We start from the raw sequence: 16,946 nt of genomic DNA, 5'->3' as shown, positions 1-16,946 counted from the left end.
AATCCCCATGGTCGTCCCCACCTGGGGGGATGATGGGGGACACATGGTGGGGGTACCTGTTGCGGAGAAAGTCGTTGTTGTAGTAGGCGCAGAACCGGCGCTGGGTGCACTGCTTCTGCCAGTAGATGCAGGAGGAGTCGATGAGGGCACCGAACATGGCCGGGGCTGGCAACCAGGCTTTGGAGAAGAGAGGATGGAGTCAGGCTGCCCTGCCTGCTTTGCCTGCTGTCCCCAAGGAGGTTCAACACCTCCTGGGGCTCAAGCAAGCCTCTGAGCACCCTGCTGCCTTCCCCCAGCCTCATTAGGAGATGGACACTCACCCAGCAGCCTCATTAGTAAGAACTGGACACCAATGGCAAACGACTTCTCATCCTGGTTCACCACCCTGCAGGGGAGAAGCCACAGGAGGTCGGAGAAGCCACGGGAGGTCAGAGCTGCTGCGGCAGCTCTGTATTTGGCCAAGCGTCTTGGCCTGGTTGCACATTTAAGAGGCCCCCACTGATCCCAGTGTGGGGAACCCATCACATTGCGCCTCCCCCGGTGCCTTGTGACACCCCCCTGCCCATTGCTCACCGTAAAACCATCATGTAGAGGGGGTTGTGGGACAGGCAGGCTACCAGGGCGGCAAAGGAGATGAGGAACATGGCAGGAAGGAGCATGTGGGAGCAGCTGAGCGGACAAGAGCCTGTCTTGGCGGAGGACAGCCCGTTCCCAGCAGAGATTAGGGAACAGTTCTTGTATATCTGTTGGAAACATTTGGAAAAAACAAACAAACTTAAAACTCTCAAAGCCAAGAGCAGGGCTTTTAGTGACGCACCAGACCCCCATCGCTTTGCAGAAGACTGGCGAGAGTGTCAGCTCCAATTTTAAGGCACGGCCATGGCATCCTGCAGTGGGATGTGCTGCTGGCCCTGTTTCTCCATCAGAGTCCCAGGGTGCTACAGCAATTCCCTGTTGCACCTTCTCAGGACTTCAGCTCCTCTGGTAGACCTCCCCACCTCAAAAAGACTCTACCATGCTATTGCAATTGTCAAGTTCCTACAGCACCGCTGAAGCCTCCACCATCACCAGCCAGCAAGGTGCCCTTTGCTTTGCCAACCCCCTTTTTCTGCTCACCGCTTGTTTGGGAGTGGAAGAGTTGGCGGTGCTGTTCGTGCAGCCGGCAAAGCAGGGGGAGATGTACTCCACGTTGTTTTCTCCGCACACTGGGTGAAAGATGTGCTCAGAGCAGTGGCACCCGCTCGGCGCCTTAACCTGCTGCTGGGAACTCAATGTACTGCCAAAAAAAGAAGAGGGGGGGGGGGAAATTTTAAAAATTAAGAAATAGGACAGGAGGACGAAAAATCCTTCTTACTCGTTAACCAGTTTCCCCATGCCTATTTGTGTTGGGACATGGCCAGCAGCAGGCTGGCCTCGTGCCAGACCCCGATTCCCTGCAGGTACCTCTGCAAGTGTACAGTGAACTTCGCAGTAATTATGTTATGTCTGCAAACAAGTACTCACACACTTACTTTTTTTTTTTTTTTTTTTTTTTTTTTTCCTCTCCCCCAGCTGAAAACTAATCAGCCCCATGCCTGGAGGAATATATCTGGGCTCCCTCCAGAACTGCACAAACAGATGTGCGAACAGCCCCAGCTGGAAACACCATTCAGACAGAAACTGGAAGCGGGCTCGTTTCCAAACAAGCCTGACGACAGCGTGAAAGTCAAGAGGACAAACCGAATTATCTGTCCTGTCTTGCCTTACTACCTAAGGGAGTTCATCTGCTGGAGCAGCACAGTCTGTGTCCTGCAGGAGTCCAGCACCAGGGACCTGCACTTAGAATCATAGAATCATAGAATCAGTGAGGTTGGAAGGGACCTTTAAGATCATCAAGTCCAACCATTAACCTACCCTGATAAAAACACCACCACTCCTAAACCATGTCCCTAAGCACCTCATCTACCCTTTTCTTAAACACCTCCAGGGATGGTGAATCCACCACCTCTCTGGGCAGCTTATTCCAATGTTTAATAACCCTTTCAGTGAAAAAATGCTTCCTAACATCCAATCTAAACCTGCCCTGACATAACTTGAACCCATTTCCTCTTGTCCTATCACTTGTCGCCAGGGAGAAGAGGTCAGCTCCCATCTCTCTAAAACCTCCTTTCAGGTAGTTGTAGAGGGTGATAAGGTCTCCCCTCAGCCTCCTCTTCTCCAGGCTAAACAACCCCAGATCCCTCAGTCGTTCCTCACTTGGGCATGGTGGGATGGGGCTGCTCCATCTCCTGTGGAAGATGGCATCAGGGACCTGCCCTTGGGCATGGTGGGATGGGGCTGCTCCATCTGCTATGGAAGCTGGCACCAAGGACCTGCCCTTGGGCACAGTGGGATGGGGCTGCTCCATCTCCCATGGAAGCTGGCACCAGGGACCTTCCCTTGGGCATGGTGGAATGGGGCTGCTCCGTCTCCTATGGAAGCCAGCACCAGGGAGCTGCCCTTGGGCACGGTGGGATGGAGCAGAGCTCATGTTCACCCATCCATGTAGCCCACGGCTACCTGGGGATGCAGGCAAAAGGCTCTTACACACTGCTGCCGTTGCAAGGGAGGAGGTTTCCAAAGTAATATAAGGCAAGAACCTCCTTTCTCATCCAAGTCCCTCCAAGCAGCTCCATCAGAACTGGTGCGCCGCAGAGCAGCCAGGACAGGCAGTCAACCTGACACTGGCGGCAGGAGGCGAACGCTGGGAGGCCGAGATGCCTCCCATAATTTAGCGCTTGCGGCACCTGATCTTGAGCTGAGGCATCTCCCCACCTTTGAAGCTTTGCTCTCACGCAGAAAGACTGAGCTGCCAGTGGGCTTCCACGCGCTCCTGAGCTCGCGGTGCGTGTCGTGCAGCGCTCGGAGCGAAATATAAACACGTTGCCCACACATGAATTTGCAGAGTGCTGTTGTTTTCCTTCACCATGGCTATTTAAGTGGCTTTGAAGTGGGAGAAGCGCGTGGACTGCCCTGTCCCTCACCCCACCACCATACCCCTGGGACAGGAGGCTTATTGCTGGCCATCTGTATGAGGGCCCCTTGCTGGCAGCGTGGTGGGGAAGCAAGCACGACGCACTCGACAGCAAGCCTGGGGTGGACTCTAAATGCCATTTTTATCTTAAGAAGACATGGGAAGAGCCAACAGTTTCCATCCAGGTAAGGAGAAAGGTGATGTCCAGCTGGAACGAGGGGAGTGCATGAGGTGCCCGTGTGTGGGGCTGGTGTGGACACGGGCACTAATACTACTAATTTCGCCCTAGAAATCCAGAACGAAATTACACCCTGCTCGTTTGGTATGGAAAATCAGGAATGAATGCCCTCCTGAGCCTTCTGTGCCTTATAGCGCATAGATCTCCTCCAGGCAGTGGGATCAAGGAGCAATAGCATGGCGACGTCTACAACCTCTTCCCCTCCACCTGCATGTATCCCACCCCATGGATAATCAGCTGGAGGAACAAGGAGCTAGAAACAACCCAAGCTCCCAAGTTACCTGGGGGGGTAGATCCCATCGATGCGCCCCGTGGAGCAGCCCATGAAGAAAATGGGCAGGCAGATGAGGATGGAGAAAACGAGCACCACCACAGCAAACCGGGGGATGGCCCGGAGGGAGAAGGCAAAGCGTTTCATGATGATTCCTCCTAAGAGCATCCCAAGCGCCGCTGCTGGCAGGTTCACAGCTCCTGCAGAGGAACGGAGGCATCAGCTGGGGTCCTGCCTGCCAAGCACCTCTCTACGGGCAGGGGGTGGAGGCAGTGGCTTTGTGGACCTCATGGTGGTTGGGAGAACCCACAGACCCCACCGTTACCCAAGAAGACCAAAACCCAAGGCAGTCAGCAGCTATGGGAAACCTCAGCCTGAGGAGTCTGGCTTAGAGATGCGAGATCAAGCTTGGTGTGTAATCGCTTGCTCTTGCCAACTTCTATAAGCACCCGAGTGATCCAGACCTGCTTCACCCGCATGAGGTGGGGCTGCACGTTTTCAAGGAGAGCCGTTGCTGGCCCCGCAAGAGCGAGCCAACAAATGTAGATGGTCTCCGAGAGGCTGCGAGGCAGCCTGGCCTTCTGCAGGCATCTCAGGTCAGGGAAATTGTCAACCATCTCGAGGTGGTTCTAGGACTCGCCATGAGTTTTCCAATGACTTCATCCCATGGGATTAAAAATCCTGGGGGATGCGGGCAGGTCGCTCCTTGCTGGTGGATATTTTTCACCCTACGGCTGCCGCTGCCCAGCTGTGCTCACCTATGAGAAAGTTAGCGTATGAGGAGGAGGCACCGTATTGCTTCTCCAGGAACTTGTTGAGGAAGGTGGCCAGACCGGCAATGACTGAGGAGAAGCTGCACTGAGCCAGCACCAGGAGGACAAAGAGGGGGTTGAGGAGCAGCCTGAGGAAGATCTTTGGGAATCCTACAGGGAAACAGCAGGAAAAATGTATTTTAGCCGTGTGAGCCTCACGTCAGCAGTTTGTACTGTGAAAAAACCCACCCGTAGACTGTTCCCAGTGAGTTAATACAGGGGATGTCTAAGGCCATGGGAAAATGGAAGGGGAGACACCCCAAGCTGGCCTGGCAGCTGGCAGGAGTCGGGGGGCAAACCGTGCCCTGAGAAGCGAGGTGGAGGGCCAGCTCTGCCCGCCACCCTCCCTCCCACGCTTTCCGATCTCCCAAGCCTCCGGAACACTTAGCAGCCCACGGCGTGCGTGTTCTTCTGGCGCAGGGGCCATACCCTCGGGCGGTGCAAACATACAGAGCCACGGGGGTTTCGGCAGAGCCCCACCAGCTGCGCACGGGCAGGGTCTGGCTCCTGCAGCTGATGAATGTGGCGTGTTTTCCCGGTGGGACGGTCGTGTCCCCCCTGCCCAGCCAGGACAGCCTTTCAGCAGTGGCAGACTGACTCCAGGCTCCTCAGGAGCAGCTCTGTTTATTTGGTCTCTAATTAGCTTTGCTAGCAGAGAGCGCTGCCGAGACCCAGCGTCGTTCATCAAAGCCCAACGAGATAGAGAAGGAGCTGACAGCCCCAGGATATGACTGCGGTGGATGGGGAGGGGAGGGGGGGGCTTTATCTGGAAAGAAGTCATCATGGAGCTAAAAAAAGCCATTAAACTGATCTCCCTCATCAGAGACATCCCTACTCAAGCCCGTTTCAGCTACGCATAAACAAACTGGTGGAAGCTGCCACGCGGTGACCTTCTCAGAGCTGGTGGCGCCGGCGGCCCTGTGCCCTCTCCTGGAGCTGTGCTGGGTGTGCTACCACCCAGCTAGCCATTTTTGGCATGCTCATGCCATTTCAGATCCTCTAACGAATTTTCAGAGATGATTCAGGCTCTGCAGACCTCAACACCGCTGTCTTACAGCAGGAGGGAGGCCGCGTCCATCTTCCCGTGGTCCTCAGGGAAGGGTGCGCTACCGCCCTGGAGGTGCCTGAGCTGGCCCTGGCACCTCCACCCGACGTGGTGGAGGCACTCAAAGGCCCCCCCAGGAAGCACCCTCAGCTTGAGAACGTTGCCATGGTGGTCTTCACCCACCCAGCACAGCCCAGCGCCCCCGCCCGCCCTCGCCTTTACGTGCCAGCCCTTTACTTTTTATAAATGCCAGCAGGGAGGTTTCTTCAGCCACCCCCTTCTCCAACTTCCGGAGCATGCCGACCTCCGCCTTCGGGTCCTGGGGAGGGAGAGAAGAGCAGCCTGTGGTGAGAGGGGGAGCACCCACACACCCTGCCAAATCCCAGCGAGGCTCAGGAGGAGCAGGGTCTGTCCCAGATACCTCTCACCCCCCGCCAAGCCTGACGGTGCTCCTGCCCATCACAGTAAAAGGGTGAATTATCTCGAAAATTCACCGCAGCCCTCGAGCAATGCTGCAAGACAAAAGCTCATCCTTCTCGGAGAGGTTTAAGAGCTTGGAAAGCTTTCCTCTCCTGAACCCTGACAAGATCCCTCTTTTTTTAATTCTGCTAAAAGTCTGAAAATGGAAGTTGGAGACAGGTCAGCTCAAGTCTGGTGAGTCCTCTAGCTATAATCACGAAATACTTTGGGTTTGATTTTGACCTTTAAAGAATTGATGATTAAACGATTTCAAAACTATTTTTGAAAGGAAACCAGCGGGGCTTGGCTTTGAAAACACCAAAATGAAACTTTTTGATAGTTTTGCATCTTTTTACATTTGTTTTAATGGGGAGCTCGTCTCTTTCCTGCAACTTTTTTTCCCAAAGGAAAAGTCCATTTATCAAACCCCGCTGCCCAGCTGTATCCCACTGCTGCTCCCGTGTATGCCGTGCTGGAGGATGCTCTGCCCCGAGTAGGGGCTGTCGCTGATGATGCTGCTGCGGGCATCAGGGGAGCATCACCTTGCAGAAGGTGTTGCAGTGGGGAGTTAACATACAGCCGTCACCAGCAGAACCAAGTCAGACACCCCAGGAGGAAGGTCGAGTCCCCACAGACAGACCCCTACCAAGGAGGACTGCATGCAGGAACCCCAAGAAACCACCCAGCCATCACCCTGCCCGCAGGTCTACCCAAAATCTTCCCAACAGACGCTGTCGATGCAACTAGCTGGAAGGGCATGAGGTCTGGTTTTGGTCTGCTGAGCTGCAGTGGTTCTGGCTTTGCAGCTCATGGTGAGAAAATGAAGGGTCTGGTCCTTCACGGGTTAGAGGCACGGAGCTTGTTTGGACGACTTTTAACTTGCGAGAAGTTGTAACCACATCTGAGAAGGGTTGCTGGGCTCCCTTCCTCCCTCCCACCCCTCTCCTCCAGGGACAGGTATTCCCTCCCTGGGCGCAGCCCTGCCACCAAGGTGTTCTGGCCCTCTGCAGAGGAGGTCTCACCTCTCCTTTCACCATGTACCGAGGGAAAAAGAAATAAGGAATGGACGTGAGCACCAAGCAGCCTGAGGAGATCAGCAGTCCCAGCCACCAGGCTCCAATCCACCGCTGGTCCCTCGGTGTCAGGGCCACTGTAGCTGCAAGACACAAGGACCCATCGTAAGAGCTCTGCTCCTGCACGTCTAAGGGCGAAAGGGGCAAACATCCATGCAGATATGGACCGGTGGAGCATGAAAGATCCATGTGGGCACAGTCTGAGGGGTTCTCCACTGGCACGGAAGAGCAAACGGACGGAGGTGGGAGCTCCCCCCAGCGTTGGTAGCAAGACCAGCCCTGGTGGTGTTTGACCTCCTTTCCCCTGGCCAGGATGCTGCGCCACCACTCCCCAGCCAAACTGCACCAAGCCTCCCAAATGACTGTAGGATGGATTTAGTCAGCATCCAAGTATGCTGATGGCACACGTTCAACTCTTCCTCACCGAGCCAGCCAGCAAGGCAGCGACTACGGGGGCCTGACTCCTTCCTCCTCTGCCTGGGGCGTGCGGTGGGTTTGGACCGCGCTTGCCTGCCCGGGATGCCAAGCTGAGACGGGGACCGGGAAAGGGCAAAGCCGCTTTCCTGGAAAAAATTGCTCTCCCATTGTTCCAGGCTTGGTCACTCTTTGCTTGCAGGGACCAAGGGAAGGACCCGTGCCGGCAGAAGAGCGCCATTAACGAGCCTGGTTTCCGAGTGGATGAAACTTTGGGCGCCTTCTCCGGAAAAAGGAGGAGAAGGTGAGAGCCGCTCCGTCTCCAGCGCAGACATCCTTTGGCTGGGCCAAGCGATGCTCACGGGAGGTTGATGGATTGCTTGGCTTGGCATGGGGACCGCATCTCCCCATCTCCGGGACGTTGGGGCTGGGAAAGGAACCAGCAGCGGCCTCCGGGTTGGAACCCCGTGCCAGGGTGCGGCAGGAGAGGAGCCCACACCCCACCGAAACAATCACCCCGCTTCCCCAAACAGGACCACTCCACTCTGGAGCTTGGACGTCATCATGGAGCGACCGGGCAGAGGCTGCTAAATCCGTCTGCCGCTCGCAGGGAGCGAGCCAAGGCTTTCTGCCGTTTCCTGCCCCAGGTTCATTTATTATTCTTATCAGGCACCGGACAAAAATGTCAGGCGAGCTCTGATCTCTCTAAGGAAACACAGGAAAAGCCACATTAATGATGGAGCTGGGGAGAATTCTTTAGTGATTAAGTTACCAGAAATAATAAGCATGCACCGCAGATAAAGAAAATAAGCTCTTGGTGGCGTTGGCTCGGTCCCTCTCTCTACAGATGGTGGTGAAGGGTAGTGGGGAGGAGGATGAGAAGACTCAAGCCTTCCCATGCATTCCCAGGGTGATGGTTTTCCATCTGTGGATGCTTCAGATGTCCCTGCTCCTCTCCACCGCTGTGCTGGGGTAGTGTGATACTTCCTCAGCATGGTGGCAGTGGGCAGAGCCCAGCAATGACCACCAGCCCTTCAATGCAGCACCATGAGTAGGACATTGAAATGTCCCTACCACAGGGCTCTGCTTCAGTGGACCTTCTGTAGCCTTCCTCACAGAGAGATGGAGTGGAGAAGTGCACTGGGGGTGCTATTCCAGCTCAAGTCTTTCCAGGGGAGTAGGTTCTGTGGATCACTGCTTCTGCCACCAGTCATCTCAGGGTCACCTTCTGACTCACAGAAGGCTTTTAGGAGGACCATCGCTACTTGAGAAATACTCACCGATGTCAACTCTTCCAATGTCCACGAAGAGCCGCAGCACCACGGATCCCAGCAAGTATCCAAAAGCAGGGCCGAACACGGCAATGGCAAAGAGGATGGCTGAAAAAAGGGAGCAGAGGACACCAGCGTGAGCCTGGAATGGTAGCTTCAATGCAGATATGGCTTTTGTCTTCCCACGGGAGGCAGGAATGGTGTTAAAACACACAGAGGAGAAAACCCATCTTTTATCAAGCGGCAGATGATGAGAAGATCCCCATTGCTCAGTTGCTGAACGTGGTGTTTCTCTAACAGGATTGGGAGGAGGGCAGGCAGCTGCCTGCAGAAAAAGTCCCCCTGCTCCGCTGCAATCAAGGCTTTGCCGATGTGCTAAAAGTTATCAGCTACACCATGAATATCCATGATTCACTGTGACAAAGTGGGGAACCCCAGAGAGCAGCAGGATCCGGGGCTCCCGCAGGCGACGGAGACCTTACTCTCCTACAGAAGGCTGAGGAAACAAAGCCTTAGATCCCATCAAAAACATCTGGTACAAACTTCAGGGGAGGCGAAAGATGCTGAGAGCAAAAAGGCCAACAGATCACCCTCCGTTCAGCTGAACTATCCCGTTCAAAAAATAGATAACTTGGACCTAACCCGTAAGGTCAAAATGTTTCCTTTTGACTCCTTTGGAATGAAAGGATTCAGGTTTCCTCCCTCAAAGAAGCTCTTTGCACAGCCTTCTTAAGAGGTTCAAAAGGAGACAGTTTGCTTGAACTGCATTGACCATTTCTGCACGTTTTGCTGCTCTGGAGCCTTTGAGCACACTGGGTATGAAAAGCACCTGATCCCTCAGCTGTACACCTATTTTTAAAAGCTTTTCTTTTTCCAATTGGACAAGGCGAGGCTTTTGTTTCTGCAACACAAACCTGAGTATGGAAGGGCAGGGTCTTTAGAGAAGGAGTGTTTAACCTCATACGTAGACCATAGTGTTCCCTTTCACAGCAAGATGCTGAGACCTAAACCAAAACAAGACTCAAAGGGCAATGGTATTTGTGTTGTTTTGAGGCAATCCAGGCTCACAGTAGCCATACACCCTGACACAGACATTCCCGCAGCCCTAAAGTGACCACCTATATTATAAAGAACAAGCCAGACCCACTTCCCTTCACCTACAGGACCTGCAGGTTTGGGGATCTGAAGGGCTCTCAGAGGTGCTGGGAACAGTGACCCCTCGCCTCCGGGGGAAGACAAGGATGCTCCGTCCCTCCTTTTGCCAGCCCAGATGACTATATTTGAGCTGAGAGGAGTGAGTACTACCCGCGTGGGAGACGTTCCACAGAGCTTTTAGGTGACGCAGCATCCCCTTTCCAGCAGGAGCTGGGAGCAAAGCACTCCTGGGTGGGTCTGGAGACCCTGCCAAGCACTCCAAGTGCTTGTCCAAAGCCTGTCCTTGGGAGCCTAATCCCGAAGGCTTTCCTTCTCCTTTAGTGAGGAGTTCCTTATTTTGGAACATCCGCTTTCGCCTCCTAAATCACTCTGACGCCTTTGGCTGCTTTAAAGACATTGTTCGGCACCAGGAGGAGTCGGGTTTTTAAATAACTTATGGAATGAGCTCAAAGCTCACGTACACAGGCCAGCACCAGATGGGGTTTGCCATTCACAGGGTTTAACGTGGAAGCCAGCACCTTCATCTTTGCAATCAAGAAGTCCTCCTCAGCCTGGCAGCCCCCACCGGGTAGGGACCGATTCCACGGCAAAAATGTAGACTTTGAACCCTTGATGCAGAACCTCTGTTAATTGGCTTCTGCGGGCTGTCCTACCTCTGGTTAAACCATGGTGCCCAACAAGAGGAGGAGATGGCCTCTGAGGTTTCCTGACTACTCTTTTCCTTCATGGATGACATAAGTTCTCACAGACACTGGGGAGGGGCCCCAACTCATCTCCTTGCCCTGATTCTTTGGCTTCCAAACACAGCCCAACCTTTTAATGGGGGAGGACCTCATCTGAGTCCCACTGGCTGCTCCACCTATGCCCACAGGTTCCTCTCCAGGTGAGCACCTCTACATCTCACCTCTACATCTCACCTCTGCATCTCACCTCTGCATCTCACGTATAAGGTCTGGAGGAAACAAAACGATATACAGCAACGGTCCCACTTACCAACATACAGTGGGGAATTGTTTGCTTCTGCAAAGTCATCTACATAGGATATCCCAAAGGGCTGGATGGGAACCGTCCCAATTCCAGCCAGCAGCTGGGCGATGACCATCATTGCCCATATGCTGCTGGCCTCCTTCTGGGGATCCTGGGTGGCGTTCGGGCACGTAAACTTATTCTCTGCGTAGCAGAGTTCAGCCTGGACCTGGCTTTTGTTACCTGAAAGGGAGAAGAATGAATGTTACAACACCGGGCACATCCCCTGCCTCCTCCTGCACTAAATCCCTAAATACCGGGAATCTCCCAGATTTGTTGAGTAGGCACACACTGCTGGATTTCGGATGGATCGCTCATTTTGTTCAGCAGTTCTCATCACCTTTCCCTTCTTTTGGGGCATTATACTGAGGTCAGCGTCAAAACCAACCAGCTGATGATTTTTGTCAAGCTTTTAAAGACAGGCTGAGCGGAGATGATGGAAGCAAATTAATTTCTCCCGCGAAGGGTCAGCCCTGCAGCCCTGGTCTTTCCATGCTAGCTCTTCCCGCTCTGGCTTTTCTTTTTTCTTTAGTATTTGTAATTAGTTCAACATTTCTATCATGTCTTTCTCGTCAATGTAATAACTGTGGGTTTTCTACACTTTTGAGCAAACAGACACAAAACAAAGCCAAATATTTGTAGAGGTGATTAGGGGTTTTCATTGGAGTAGTGTGGCAGCACATTCCTACTATCAGGTCACCACAAAAATCCTTACGCAAGCCCATTCAAAACCGTGTTGTCTAAAGGGTCCACGTTGCCAGAAGACAGAAGGAACCTCCTTCTCTAATAATGAGCCAGAGCTCTTGCAAAAGCAAGAGCCACAGAGGTCTCTCAAGCCCGGTTGCATGCTGTGGAGTGGGGCTACTCTCAGTTGAACGAGGGCAAACCTAACGCATGTCTGGCTTCTTCTTGTCAGTGCTCTTTGCTCCCTTGCAGTAACGGGGAGCGATACTCTCTGGGGTGACCTGGCTGCCCCGAGCAGGACACCCTGCCCCTCAATCTCCATTGCCCTCATTGCTCAGGAGCAGCCCACCTCCATCCAAAGCAAGGACCTTACTTCTTCATACCATCTGGACATGGGGGGGTCTTCACCCCGCTCAAGACTTCCATGCAAACTCCAACTGGGACTGGAGCATCTTCACGGGCTGTAAGTACTGGGCCAAGACATGTACGGCTCCAGGCAGGGAGCAGGATGCTACCTGCTCCTTCAACTTGTTTCCTTCACAGTAAGAGCAGCCCCTGTCGCCAAACCTGATCAGTTCGTAGCCTGATGCATGAACTTAAGCTGTCAGAAAACTCAGCGTCTGATGCCTGAGCCACTCTCCAAACAGTTCGACTCGAAAACCATGGAGACATTCGAGGCTGCGTAGCAGGGAGGCAGCTGCGAGCCAGCAGAGCTGGTCTTCAGACTTCTGCCCGAACTCTGGTGCGCTCTCAGCCCCACACTGGGCCGTCATTTTTACTAACACTGCGTGGGATCTGGGCTTGTAGCTCAGCCGTGGCGGCCCCAGATTTCCCAGAGATTATGAGGGAGAGCAAAGCCAGAGGATGTCTAACCCTTTGGTGGGAACGGAGATTGTCAGGCACCTGTGAGCATCTCTGTCCCTGCTGCGCTTTGCTGGAGTTTGCATCCTGTTGAGCTACGGCAAGACCTAATCAAAGGGAGCTACTGGCCACCCAGCAGGTCCCTGGCACAGCCGAGGCTCCCTGAGCCCAGAGGATCGGGCTGGGAGGCAATGCACGGGGCTCAAAGCCATTCCAGGAGAAAGCATCTTCTCACCAGAAGTTGAAGGCTTTCCCTGGCTGGCACTGCTGTGACCGCTGTCACCCCCCCTCGGTGGCACAGGCGCAGGAGGAGCATCTTGGCAGGGAGCTGAGGTGACTTAGGGTTTTCAGAGGTGGCAGTCCCCAAGAAGGTTAAGGCTTGTTGGCATCCCGAGGACTTAGGGGCTGGGGTCACTTTGGGAAGACCAAAGCCAGCCTTGCGGTCTTCTGCATATCGTGTTCTGCATGGAAAGTGGAGCTGCTGTCATACACACTAGCTGGTTCCCAAAGCCTGCCCAGTTAAACCAGTAGCCCTCCTTAATTGTAAGGCTTACCAGCTGGAGCAGAACAGGCCCTGGGGACAAAGGATCTTAACGCTGCTCTATCACCCACATGGTGCTTAGCAGCAGGGAGACGACCTTACTTCTCACACTGCAAGACCGCTGTAGCTCCAGTAAAGATAACGTTACTTTGCTCCCCAAAATGCTAAAAAGCCCCAAGTCCCTCAGCCTTTCCTCGTAAGAAAGATGTTCCAGTCCCCTCATCATCTTTGTAGCCCTTTTCTGGACCCTCTCCAGCAGTTCCCTGTCCTTCTTGAACTGGGGAGCCCAGAACTGGACGCGGTACTCCAGACATGGCCTCACCAGGGCAGAGCAGAGGGGGGGATGACCTCCCTCGACCTGCTGACCACACTCTGATGCACCCCAGGATGCCATTGGCCTTCTTGGCCACCAAGGCACATTGCTGCCTCCTGGAACTGCTCTCCAGGAGGTCAGCCCCCAACCTGCACTGGTGCATGGGGTTATTCCTCCCCAGGTGCAGTACCCTACACTTGCCCTTGGTGAACTTCATGAGGTTTCTCTCTGCCCGACTCTCCAGCCTGTCCAGGTCATGCTGTATGGTGGCACAGCCTTCCCGCGTGTCAGCCACTCCTCCCAGTTTGGTGTCATCAGCAAACTTGCTGATGGTACACGCTATCCCTTTATCCATGTCATTGATGAATATATTGAACAGGACTGGACCCAGTACTGACCCCTGAGGGACACCACTCGTTACTGACCTCCAACCAGACTCTGCACCATCAACCACAACCCTCTGAGCTCTATCTATCAGACACTGTTCAATCCACCCCACTGTCCATTCATCTAACCTACACTTCCTAAGCTCACCTGTGAGGATGATGTGGGAGACAGTGTTGAAAGCCTTGCCGAAGTCAAGGTAGACAACATCCACTGTCCTCCCCTCATCCATCCATCCAGTCACCCCATCATAGAAGGCTATCAGATTAGTCAGACACGACTTCCTCTTGGTGAATCCATGTTGACTACTTCTGATAACCTTCTTTTCCTCCGGATGCTTTGAGTATGAACCCGGCTCAGCGTTCAGAAAAGCACAAAGCCTCGGTAGCAAGGTATTTGTAGAGCCTTTGCGCTCAGGAAATGCACCAGTGCCCCAAATTAGCCAGAACTGGAGTGATTTGTCCACAATCACACGGGGCACCAGCAGCAGCACCAGCATCTCCCGCATCCCAGGGCTTCTGCCCCCAGTCTGCTGCCCCATCAGCGGCGCACTTTGCTCACAGTTGGTTTAACACTCTCTCCCTGGCTTTTTGGATAGCTAAAGGACACGTCATCTTTAATAACAATGCTGTTATAAGTGGGAAGATGCAGCTCTAAAAGCTGCATCTGGGGCTCTTCTGAAGCCACAGAAAGCAAACCTATTTCCAGGATGCTCAGAGGCAGGTTAGAGGGACGCACAGCCCCCGTGCAGAAGGCAGGGACACGGTGTGCTTCGAGATCTGAAGAGAGATGGGGTGGGCACAGCCAGGAGAGGAGCATATTAAAAATAACATGCTAAGCTAGTTAAACAATTTGTTTTCAAGTATATTTTATAGTATCCAGGTGGAAGGTTATGCTCTCTCACTGAATGTTAGATACAAATATTCCTGGGTTGGCGTGTCCGGGTGGGATGATGGCTCTCAGCCCTATGGAAAGCTCCTTGGGCACTGGTGGGAGGGAGATGTGTCTTGGAAACCTGGAGGGGAGATCCTGGCTGCTGAACGTGAAACACAGACTGCTCCCTCTGGAGGTCTCCTGGAGCAGCTATGGGGAATTTAGGTACTTCACCATAACCACAGCGCTCAGCACCTGAAACCGCGGTTGGAACGACATGCCTGGAAGAGGCAGAAGGGATCCTGCGTGTAATTATTGCATGCAGGAGGGGCTTCAAAGCTATGCTGAAGTCAGGCTTAAAAGGGCAAACTGCTGCCTTACGTCTTCCCCTTCAAACACTGCATTTAAATTCCATGTGTGCTGGATACGACCCCTCTTCTTGTCTTGCCCAGAGCAACTGGAGATGGATTTGTGCTGGGGCAGGTCGTGGTGATAAGGGTGGAGGCACTTACTGGTGCTAAGCGTGGTGTACTCGTAGGGGTCTGATAGGAAGTGGGGCAGGGTGACCAGGAATGCTCCCAGCGCCAGCAGCAACCCCCCCACGCCAATCACCCGCGGGCGGTGAACTCGGCTGCCAAAGTAGCTGACGAAGATGATGAGGACCACGTTGCCAATCTGGAAAGAGTACAATGAAAGGGAAAGAACATTAGGAGAAGTCATGGAGGCAGTCAAGACCCTACCACTGGTCTCCCATGACTGCGTCAGGGTGGGTGGAGAGCTCTTTCCAAGTGGTGTTTGACCCCCACAAGAGCAGGAACTGGACAGCTCTTCACCCTGCATGTGCACAGCAAGTCCATGCCCCCTTCTCAGGGCCAGCGGGCCAAGTCCTTGGCTTCTGTCACCTGTGAGCATCCCTTGTTGTCATGGATGACTTCACAACCTCCCTGTGATCTGGCTGGGGTTTTTTTCAGCACCCACGCCCACCCCATAGGATATGCCATTCCCCCAAACACAGCAAGAAGTAAAGTGCATCGCTTCCATTCCCATGGCTCTGAACAGACACGAGCATGGCTACAAAGTCCAGCTCATTGCAAATGTTTGTGACTCCAGACATTTGCAACTGCAGATAATGATCAGCTAAAAAGATATGAAAACACGCAGCTTACTCGGGCAAATAGATGAACATCATAAAATTACCATTACATGGGCGCCGTCAGCTTGGGACTAGCTAAACACTATTTTAACCTCGGCATGTATGGCTGAGAATACTTTTTATTTGTGTCTACACGGGCTCCCTTGTTTGTCTCTTTGTGGTTTTTGTTCTTGGAATTGCTGCAGCCATCAATGCAAAAAGATTGTGGGGCTGGACAGGCAGGGGAGCCCACACGGAGCTTGAGTAAAGCACACAAATGTCTCTCATAAAGTGGAGAAATAAAGATGTATCTGTTGTCTGCGAGTCTTTAACAGCATGGCATATCATAGAATCATAGAATGGTTTGGGTTGGAAGGGACCTTAAAGACCATCTAGTTCAACCCCCCTGCCCTGGGCAGGGACACCTCCCACCAGCCCAGGTTGCTCCAAGCCCCGTCCAACCTGGCCTTGAACACCTCCAGGGATGGGGCAGCCACAGCTTCTCTGGGCAACCTGGGCCAGGGGCTCACCACCCTCAGAATGAAAAATTTCTTCCTGATACCTCATCTAAATCTCCCTTCTTCCAGTTTGAAGCCATTCTCCCTTGTCCTGTCACCCCATGCCCTTGTTAAAGTCCCTCCCCGGCTCTCCTGTACCCCATTAGGGACTGGAAGGGGCTCTAAGTTGTCCCCGGAGCCTTCTCTTCTCCAGGCTGAACACCCCCAACTCTCCCAGCCTGTCCTCCCAGCAGAGTGGCTCCAGCCCTTGCAGCATCTCCATGGCCTCCTCTGGCCCCGCTCCAACAGGTCTGTGTCTTTCCTATGTTGGGGGCTCCAGAGCTGGACGCAGTACTCCATGTTCTATTCCAATCCTTTTCCCTTTACACTCTTGCAGTAACAGACAGCCCTACATGATGTTTGCTTTGGTATTACCTCTCCAGGCATTAATTCTCATAAGTTCTCTGGTGGGTAAGGAGCACATGGGTTACAGCTTTGAGATACTCTGCAGGGCTTAATTATGCCCTCTTCATCATTACCAATGATACAACCATCCATACTGGATGTCTCTCTTTGCATGGTTTGGACCTAGTCACTATTAGTGGGAAGACCTTCACTGGTCTCAACAGGCTTTGAACCAGCCTTTTTAACCCTAGATGTAGGTGCCCGTTGAGGTAAGACCTGGGCATCTGTTTCCCCAAGGACCCAGGAGGATTCCCAGTGCCCACCCTCTTGGTGGAGGATCCCATGCGAGAAGACCAGCTGTATGCAAGGTGGGCTGCCACCAAGCACTTCTTTGTCTGTGCCATCAAAAGAAAGTCCCTGCCAGCAGGTCTTCTCCTAGTTGGCCTTGAAGAGCTAGCGGAAAAGATAGAATTCATGACAATATGTGAAGCAGAAAACTT

General features: G+C 53.4%; 1 protein-coding gene across 1 annotated transcript in view; it reads right to left on the bottom strand.

The window, feature by feature from the left end:
* The window catches only part of SLCO2A1 (solute carrier organic anion transporter family member 2A1), a 32,023-nt gene that overhangs the window by 763 nt on the left and 14,314 nt on the right, over nt 1-16,946 (bottom strand). The window contains exons 3-13 of the mRNA XM_082486878.1: nt 14,925-15,087; nt 10,724-10,939; nt 8,585-8,683; nt 6,840-6,973; nt 5,596-5,677; nt 4,260-4,424; nt 3,512-3,701; nt 1,117-1,276; nt 574-743; nt 321-385; nt 57-177 (exon numbers count right to left, since the gene is read on the bottom strand). Coding sequence (XP_082343004.1) covers nt 57-177; nt 321-385; nt 574-743; nt 1,117-1,276; nt 3,512-3,701; nt 4,260-4,424; nt 5,596-5,677; nt 6,840-6,973; nt 8,585-8,683; nt 10,724-10,939; nt 14,925-15,087 — 1,565 coding nt within the window. The remainder of the gene's footprint in view (nt 1-56; nt 178-320; nt 386-573; nt 744-1,116; nt 1,277-3,511; nt 3,702-4,259; nt 4,425-5,595; nt 5,678-6,839; nt 6,974-8,584; nt 8,684-10,723; nt 10,940-14,924; nt 15,088-16,946) is intronic.

Source organism: Vanellus vanellus, assembly GCF_965231255.1.
Source record: "Vanellus vanellus genome assembly, chromosome: 8".
Taxonomy (NCBI): Eukaryota; Metazoa; Chordata; class Aves; order Charadriiformes; family Charadriidae; genus Vanellus; species Vanellus vanellus.
The sequence above is the reverse complement of the archived record's forward strand: the minus strand, read 5'-3'. Positions and strand labels throughout refer to the sequence as shown.